The 9,965-nt window shown below is 33.4% G+C and overlaps 1 protein-coding gene across 2 annotated transcripts; it reads right to left on the bottom strand.

The window, feature by feature from the left end:
- Positions 1–1,818: 1,818 nt before the first annotated feature.
- On the bottom strand, positions 1,819–8,163 carry LOC147280495 (Galactose-binding protein). 2 transcript variants are annotated; one of them, XM_086252396.1, is made up of 5 exons: positions 7,249–8,163; positions 6,153–6,361; positions 2,973–4,279; positions 2,755–2,840; positions 1,819–2,148 (listed from the first exon to the last, which is right to left on the bottom strand). In XM_086252396.1, exons 2-5 carry the CDS (start codon positions 6,307–6,309, stop codon positions 1,902–1,904), a joined length of 1,797 nt encoding a protein of 598 aa, XP_086108522.1. In that variant the 5' UTR covers positions 6,310–6,361; positions 7,249–8,163; the 3' UTR covers positions 1,819–1,901. The 2 variants fall into 2 exon arrangements, with proteins under 2 accessions (XP_086108522.1, XP_086108523.1); XM_086252397.1 differs by having other exon boundaries at positions 7,809–8,162.
- Positions 8,164–9,965: the final 1,802 nt, after the last annotated feature.

The following is a 9,965-nucleotide window of genomic DNA, read 5'->3' as shown; positions in this document are numbered from 1 at the left end:
TTGGGTTCAAACCTCCAACTCTCAACTTATTCCCATTTGTTTGTCCCTCTACAAATAGGATGTATAGGCTTTCCACAGTGATGACTTGATTTTGATGCTTAAATGACCTTATTCCTATATGGATAGTACTGAGAGTAATTCTTATATTTGATGTTCCGTAGTGGTGATGAGAGTGATATTTGAGAGTAATATGTTGTACTAAATTAAATTAGGCTAAATTTTTATTAAATATTCATTAATTTTTAAAATATAATGTAATTATTTATGAAAATTATACCAATGTCATTATTTTAATAAAATCTATAAAAAAAAAAGGTCAAATATTACTTATATTTACATATTAATTATTTGAAGGCACGAGAATTTCTTTTTTTATCTTGATCAAATCCACAAGAAATTTGATAAAAACATTACACATAACGGAATGATGCACGTCTTCATGATGTACTCAAGATCATTGGCATTCCATCCTTTGGTGAGACGTTTTATAATTTTTCATTTCGCTTTCAAAATGTCAAATGCCCTTTCAACATCCTTCTTGTATACCTTTTGATACTTTGCAAAATTTATGTAAGATTTTTGAAGAGAAAAAAGATTGATAAATGTGTGAAATGGATGAAGTGAGAGAGGTATTTATAGCAAAAATATGAAAATAGCCGTTGGATTTTATCACATAATTTTCAGAATGTTTTTTTAAAACTTTTCGGTATTTGTTTAGTAATTTTTCTCATTTTTTATATTAATTATTCAATTAAAATTAAGTAGCATTTAATCTTGTCCATTAATCTCGAACGGACAAGTCAGTATAGCCGTTGATTTGCAACGGTCAGCAGTGCTTTTTTTGAAATCATGTGAATCGCAGTCATTGGATTTCAACAGTAAAATCGTCTACGCCGTGCATGTCTCACAAGCAGTTGAGTGCGGCTGTTTTGGAGGCGCGACATCATGGGGTCCCGCGTCAGAAAGTGTGTCAGCCACTTTGTTTGGCTTCTGTCTTTGCACGTGAGCCGGGCCCACCTCACATATGAATGAAACTCAGTAATGTCCATAGATGGACATCACTAATTGGGCTCAATCCAAATAAAAATCACTCTTTCCGACTAGTGTGAGTTGTGATTCTATTTTTGAGTCCAATAAATTGGAATCAAAATCAAAATCAAGACCTTACTGTGGATAGCCTAATTGCATGTAAGGGAGGATGTCAACTTAATTATTTTTAACTTTTCCACCAATTAGCAATTGATTTTGGATCATACGGTTTGAGTTTGGATCCTCACGTAAGCACTCTCTTAATCGGTGGAAACTAACATTCACACCTCCATATTCTAATCAGTGGAAACTAATGAGAGAGTGCTTTTGAGAGGATGCAGATCCATACGGTTTAACTTCCTTAGCTCTTCCACTTATTAGATAAGATTCTGAGGGCCCGAGATGCGTCTTTTCATTTTTCGAAACTAAAACAATGGAATAAGCATTCAGTTGTCTATTTTCAAAAACAAAATTTAGGAAACGCGAGATTGAATTCCCCCTGTGCAGCGTGAATTTTGAAAACATCTAATTGATAATTGATGTTTCAAATGAGATCGCTGCATCAAATTAAGATGGTTCAAAATTGCTCAAATTAAATATTGGGCAGTCCATACCTCAAAAAAAAAAAAATGATTTCCTTGAAATTGACAACAATTAGCAACAAATTATTGTTCGTCCTTCCGTATTACATAACGAGCTACCTGGTTAAGTAGATTAGGTGAGATGCTCCCTCAAACCAGTCTTGGATCCAAATGGAATGTTAGATGCAGTAATAAATAAGTAAAAGCATTAACCACAAGAAAGCCAAATAGCTCTGAGATATTTGACCATTTAGTTGTTAGAAAAAGAACAAATAAAAGAAGTTGCCATGATTATAATGATAATATAAAAAGGACAAGGATACAACTCACTAGTAAGCAAAGCCAGGAAGAACTCATCAACCAAAATTTCCTGGACTTGTCTGTTCTCTCAACACTCAATTCCATATAAACACTAACCGCCACATCTATAAAAATCCTCACGAGGGCCAACAATGAAAAAATTAAACATATAATAAATATTACGATACCCTTATTATCTACAGATAGCTGCTTCTCCCTGACCTTTTCAACCTCAGATCTGGAAATCAAGAACAATTTATTAGCACCAAATGATATAATAACACCCATTTAAATTGTCCACTAGCAGAAACAAGTAGATGAAACCATAGCATTCTTAAGGTAGGCTTGGCTGCAGTATAAATACCAATTATATTCACAAGTCAGAGAGACATGTGGACCTAGGCATGCAATATCGTTAGTGAAAGGCAAAATTGGAAAACAAGCACAAGGTTGCCTACTCCACAAGATAATCCCTGTATATTCTAGATAACCCTTTACTAATACATATTGAATATTGGCATAATTTCAAACATATTTGTATTCCAAGTTAAAGAAAATATGGAGTTTTAAAACAACTTTTAGTACATTGCTAGGTAGAGTGTTCTTTTTTATTATTTTTTCAAATCATCCTCTTTTTTCCTTTCTTGCTGTAACTTTAAATTATCCAATAAGTTAAAACAATAAAGGAGTTTAAAGAGGGGGGCTAAAAAGATTGTGTAAACTAATAGATACTTCCATAAAAAAAAAATGTTACTCTGGCAACTTAACACTGCATGGATTGAGAAAAGAAAAATTCAATAAACAATAACTGGAGAAGTTAATTACAAAAGATCAAAATTCTTACCTGAGGATAGCATTGTCTCTGACTAAATTATCCAATTGCACGGAGACAAGGGACTGCCAAGACATAAGATTGCGGACATCTTTAGCCTGCAAGGACAATGAAACCATTACAGAAGTAATAATGCAAATACTGTTAATAACGAAAATGTAATACCAATATTTACAATAATAAAAAAGTTGATAACAGCCAAAATTCTCTGAGGTAAGAGTTCTACATACAATGACTTCCTGGCTTTCAAAGAGACTCCTAATGTCTTCTCTGATCTTCTGTAAATCTATATCTTTCTCTTCCATATCTTTGTCGAATTCTTTGAAAATACTGCCATATCTGGAATTTGATTCCTCCAGGTATCGCTCCAGAACTGATAAACTGAAATCAAATGAACGAACTTTTTGCATTAGTATTTTAAGAACGGTATCCCCGGGCATCCTGTTAACTTGTTGATGGCGAGCTTCTTTGACAGGATCAGGCACACCACTTTTGACTATTTCACTATTCACATTAGAGTCTCCAACTGCAGCTTGAGGTTCCATTTCTTCAACAATATTTTTAAAAAATTCATCGCCGTCATGGGAATCCGGGTGGGAGGACACAGGTTTCTGGTCAACAGTTGCTCCCTCAGGAGCAAACGAACTGCTTTCGGCAGAAATCAAATCCTCAAGCATTCGCTCAACAGCATCCACTCCATAAAGTTGAATATAGCTGAGTGTGCAATAGAACTCTGAACCATAATGGCTTAAAAGATTCAACTTTATATATCTCACCCACTTGGGTTCCTGAAGAACAAACCTTTGTGCAAGCTTATTATTAGCAGCAGTAAAATTTCCAAGCTTCACCCATTCATCTGTTGGATAAACCAAACTGCCAAGCAGCTCAAAATCCTTTAAATTAGACGAATAGTGTTCAAGATTAGCTATTTCAATTGTATCCACCAAGGTTTCTTCTGAAAGCTCTATATCGACAAATTTTCCTTCTGCAGAACATGGATTGCGGAGGTACTTGTCCTTATCTCTGCCTAAGATATTAGAGGCACCCTTAGCTTCCTTGTTAAAAGCCAAGACCTTGGCTCCCTTTGCAGCTGAAGCATAATTGTGCTCTGCACCACCAGGCTCCACTCTATGTTTTATGCCGCCAGCCTGACCAATTCCAGATTTACCTTTGGAACTAAATGTTTTGTTCTTAAATTCATCAAGACCAAGTGGCACAGAACGAGGCAGGCGGCCATTCTTTGGACCATCATTTTCAAGTTTCACATCTGCTGAACTAGAGTTCTCCACCTCAGGTTGCTCACCAACAGCAGAGTCATAAATTGTACTTCCTTCAGCTGAGGCATGATTTCTACTTTCTTCACTAGCAAGTGGTTCACCGTTTAAACTACCGGTTTCAACACCATTTGAGCACACACCTCCAGAAGAGTAGACCAAATCAGTTTCTTTTTGTGTATCGACACAACCAGAGTGTTCATCATCATCCAGCTTAGCTTCGTCCCAAGTAGATAGACCAACTGGAGATACTGTGGATCCATCTACACCCGAAAAAAGTAAACCATGAACAAAGTAAACCATAAGAATCACATCAAAAGTGAAAAAAAAAAGAGGGGGAAGAAAATAAGATCAATGCATAGCATCTTGGAAAGCACACATAAAAAAAGTCAAAACTGTTCCAATTGGACAACATCAAAAGCAGGTTCTTGCATACCTTTTACCTATCAAATAATAACTAGAAGGCTTAATTACTACTTTGACCCCAAGCTTATTCCCGAATCTCACTATACCCCCTGAGACTTTATTTGTCACACTTAACCACCTGAAAATTATCCCTGGCCTCACTTTTCTCAATTCCATCGGCTCCATCAATGTAGTCATCAATTTTATCTACTTCATATCAATGTGGCACCGAAAGGCCTATTTTTTTTGCTTATGTATGATGCCACGTGGTAAAAAAGTTGATAAAAAATTATTTAAAAAGTCTGATATTTTTAAAACTTTAATTCAAAAAATTAGAACATTAGAAAAATAAAAAACTTCAAAGTCTGTAAGATACCTCCTCTACAAATAGAGATGATGAAAATAATGAAAATTTTGAGCCCCTAGGACCTCTATGTGGTACAAATTTGCTCGAGTAACTCACCATGTAAAGTATAAAATGTAAATCATTTTAAATGAAAATTTGAGCTATATTCAGTCAGATTTCCATGACTACTATACAGTTTTTTTGAGTTTCAATGTCTGTCAGTGCACCCTATATTTACCCTAACATATAAACCTATTATGCACCTACAATTTACCAAACTCTTTCAGTCAAAATAGTAAATAGTCGACTAAATAAACATTTCCAAATGTTTCATTCAAATTTTCATGTATGTTCTCATTATTCCTGTCAGTTTTCTTAAAATTTTACCAATATTGTTTTGTCGACATTTTCGTGTTTTTGGATCCTTGATATTTCTAACTTGTATTTCGGTTATGAATCTTATGGTCTGCACTATTCTTTTTAGGCTTTTTTACATTTTATTCAACTGAACTTTGTGCTCGATCTTACTTCACCACCCAAAAAAAAATTGTGCCAATTTACCACCTGAATTAAAAAAATTGTTGCAATGTACCACATCTGGCTCATTTTATCTAAACTTTTGTTAAAAATAAGGGTGTTTTGATCTTTTTCAAGTTCCTATTCTTAGTTTAAAATGACTTTTTTACACTTTATCGGCTTTGACACAATAGAAAACTGACTTGAAAAGACCAAAACACTCATATTTTCAACAAAAGATGGAATGAGCCCAAAGTGGTATAGTAAATTGACACAATTTTTTTTAGGTGTTGAAATGAGATCAAACTCAAAGTTTAGGTGGGTAAAGTGTAAAAAAACCTTCTTTCTAATTTTTTTATTATGTGAATAGTCATGGAGCATATACTCTTAGGTACACCGTACACATAACCATGATGACATTCCTTTATATTTCTTCTATGTAGTATTTCATCCTTGTGTCCTCCACAATTATACACATGCATGAATTTTAAAATCAGTCATATATTAAATTTCAGCCTACTCAATGCATCACATCCGATGATCACAGCTAAATAACAGAATCACTGAAGCAAAACTGTTGCAAATAACACCAAAACTTTTAAATCACTATGCTGAATCACTGATCCAAACAAAGGAAAGAGAAGAAATAGCAATCAATTTGATTTTATCAGGTAAACACGATTAAGGTGAGGCCATGGATTCTAAAGTATGCAAAACATCAGAAGCAGTATTGCAACCCAACTAAAACATGGTGATCCGTCATATTCAGTGCAGAACCTTAGTGCTTCAGATATTGTTTCAGACATTCAGTAACAGTTTATAGGGAGAGCCAACAAAAGAATATAAAGAAAATTCAGTAGAGAAGTTACCTCTGTATCCATCACCACGACTGAACCATAAGCTGAAAAGGAAGACAAGCCCCCACAGAATAAAAACTAAAGATAGAGAGGTATACAAGCGGCTCCTTCCGCTAATGGCCTTCGCCAAAGCTCTTCTATGCAGAAGAGCTCTACGTGACCTCTGCATTGCACATCAATTCCAATCCACTGATGAACTGCAAAAATAGAGAAAAGAGTACCTGTACCAAACAACATGGACTTGAATTGATTTCCACTCTTCAGAAGAAAAATAAATAAATAAAGAAGATAACATGCATTTCACAAGAGAAAAATAATAAAAAGGTTATGATGCTTGTAAATGAATTCCCAATCCAAGTCAATGGAGGGGTATTCTTTTTTTTTTTTTTTTGGCCATGAAATGGAGGGGTATTCTTGAATCAATCAGAATACAAATATATAAAGCTTGAAGATTCAGCTACATGCTTCTACATTTTCAAGGAGATATGAAAAAAGCATCTTTGATGGAACAAAATGAAGTATTTAGATTGCAAATGAAGCTAGATACCTACACAATTCAGAGAAAAACTTGATGGGTATTACGGTATTATTTCAAACTGAATTATCTACTAGCTGTGCAAATTGAAAAAAAAAAAAAAAATAAATAAAAAGAAGAAGATCCAGTTGTACAAATTCACCTTAGCAGTCGAGCAACAACATTTTGATCCTAAAAGAAACACACTGTTTTACCAAAGTTGATGGAGTGAAATGAGTAAAACTAAAAAAATCCATTAACTAAATTAAAGGCACCATGATAAAACGCAATTCATGCAAGCTTGATTCTGCCTTTGAAACCCAAAAACAAATTAAAAAGAATTAAACAAACTTACAATTTTGCGACCAAAATACTTCCTTTTGAAAGACCCACAAAAAATTACAAACACACACACACACACACACACACACAAATATATACATTCATACGTGTAGGAAGATCTTAGTGTAAGACTGTAAGTAAATGATCCAATAATTTCAGCCAGAATTCAGCATCCAGAAATATCATATCCAATTCAAATTCAAAAACCAACCAAAGAAGAAAAAAAAGTTAAAATAAAAATCACATGCATACCTTGTGGGCCTGTGAAGCAGTTGGTATTGAGATCAACAACAAATAAGAACAAAACAAATTTAGCAAAGTGGGGAATTTTCGAGATCAGCGAAAGCAAACGAGAAATTCAAAGTCATCGTAGAAATAGAAGAGCGCAAAATGAGGGTTGAAACGGCGTAGTTCAAGGAGATTGTCCGCGTTATTGCCCTGAGCGTTAAACGTCGTCTCCTTCTTACTCATCGTCTTCTCCTTTCTCTCTCTCACTCTGCGTCGCTTTCACACTTGTAACCGTTTTGCCTCTATTTGCTTTCGCCGAATATTTAGGCCCCGTTTGGTATCCTTCTCAGAAACTATTTTTCATTTTGAAAAACAAGATATCATTTTTAAAATTGAAATTTGTGTTTGGTAGTCCTTTTTCAGAATGAGAATTCAGAAACAAACTCAAAAAGGGGCTGATTTTAGGAAACGATAAAAGATCATATTTCTAGTTTTTCTTCAAGCTTTTTTCTTTCGCAGCACAATGAGAAATCAAGGGAGAGAACTAAGGAAAATAAAGAAGGTTATTAAGGAGAGAAGAGTACATCGGCGAAAGCCAAATCCGACGGCGGAAAAAGCCGAATCGAACGGCGAAGAAAGCTGAATCAGACGTCGGCGACAATCAAATCGAACTTTGATGAGTGCCGAATCGAAGATCGGGCTAGAGCCGAATCTTTCTCTGATGTGGACAACTTGGCATCACCGTCATCATTGTTGAAGCTCTTTGCAGCTGCAATTGATCTTTATTTTGGGGCAGAGCATATCATAGATAGAAAGATGATAACCCAGCCAAGGCTCAACGACATCTCTATCAGCCAAGACTCAACCATGGCTATTATCTTTTAAAATTGTTTTCAAGAAAATGAACCAAATAAGTTTTTATCATTTTTTAAATTTTAAAACTGATTTTAAATTTCATACCAAACATGCTTTTATATTTTAAATTTATTTTTTAAAACTCAAATTTTCAAATTGGATTCTCATTTTTAAAAATAATTTTGGAATAGAATACCAAATGGGGCCTATGTTTTTGAAAACACACTCTCTCTCTCTCTCTCACTCATTTCTGTTAAAAAAGAAAAACAGAGAGGCTATTTTGGAATTGCCTTGGCCCTTTTATAACTTTTAAAAGCAGGTTTGGGCAGTAATTGAGGTTTTGGTATTTTGAACATGGTAAAACCACTAGTTGGGGAATTTACACAAAAGAGAAAAAAAAAATAAGGAGAAACAATTTTAAAACAAGCATGACATCAATAAATAATAAAATAATAAAACAGTGTATGAATCTTGTAGAAGAAAAAAAAAAACAGAGTGTATGAATCAATTAAAAATAATGACAAAGCATATGAAAACATGGAAAATGAGTTTTTGTACCTCTTTTACTAATGTGGCTTTTACCTTGTGCGTTAAGCCATACCAGCAATCCTGGCTAATCGAAAGAAATTTCAGACTTGCAAATTGCAATGGGCAGGAGAGTGGATATTTATAAAAATGGGTAAGTGATGGCACTAATAGTAGGGAAGGATTTTTTTTTTTTTTTTTTTTTTTTTTTTGTAACTGTTAGCATTTCTAGATTTTTTTCTATTTGTGCCTGCAAAAATAAGAAAAACAATAAATATAATTGGGCCCTTTTTTTTAACAAAAAGTAATAATTGGACCTTTATATATATATATATATACTTTTTTTTTTTTACTTCATTCTTTTTTATTTTTGGCCATGGAACTGAAATCCCTTGCTTTTGATTGCCAAAAGCTGAATGCACTTCAACCTTTGTATTTTAAAATTATATTGTGCCTTTTCAAATCAACTTAAGAGATAGCTCTACCCCTGTTTATTTCATGCATAATCATTATATAAGCATTAAAATTACAGAAAATTTGGCACTTGTCTTGTGACTCTTGTGGAACCTTGACATATATACACCCCAATCAAGCGGTTTAAGTTTGTTAAAAAAATATGAATTTATTAATTAATAGATAAATACCAATCTTCCTTTCAAAAAAATGAATTAGTTAAAAACCTTCCATGCTAGTGAAGCTGCTTGGATTTGCCCCTTATGAATTGCAGATTCCTTTCCATGATGGTAAAGCTTGACAATAAGCCAACGGCTGTCCTTGCCAATTAGTCACTTTTTAATTTTCTTTAAGAATTAAAATTTATTTTCATTTATATTTTATCAAGCGAGATAGAGAATAAGAATTCAAATTTGAAAGAGGGATATACATTTAAATCATTAAAGCTACATACTTTCACTAATTAGATGATATATACATTCGAATTGGAATAAATATCTTTAAAATTATTATTAGAAGAGGAAATTACAGATTTGGTCAACTTATTTTATACCTAACTCAATTTTGGTCCACGATTTTTTTTAAGTTCTGTTTTGGTCCACTAATTGTTTTATTTGTTCAATAAAGGTTCAGATCTGTGACTTTAAATCATTTGAGTTGTGTTTTCTTCAATTATAATTAAAGTATAAGTTATATTTCATCATTTCTTAGTCATAAAAATAAATTGAAGTATTAGAATCTAAGAGAATTGAGATTGGGTAAAGTTTGAAAAAATTGGCAGTTTCAAGTACCTTACTTTGAGATCAATTATCTTGAGTTTTAGAACTCCAATTTGAATGATCTTTATATGGTTGTAAAGAAAAAATGTATAGTTTTAAAACAAGGATATGTTTGCTGAATTTTAGTGA

This window comes from Dryas octopetala, chromosome 7 (genome assembly GCF_963921425.1).
Source record: "Dryas octopetala chromosome 7, drDryOcto1.1, whole genome shotgun sequence".
Taxonomy (NCBI): domain Eukaryota; kingdom Viridiplantae; phylum Streptophyta; class Magnoliopsida; order Rosales; family Rosaceae; genus Dryas; species Dryas octopetala.
This window is presented reverse-complemented; position numbering and strand designations above follow the sequence as displayed.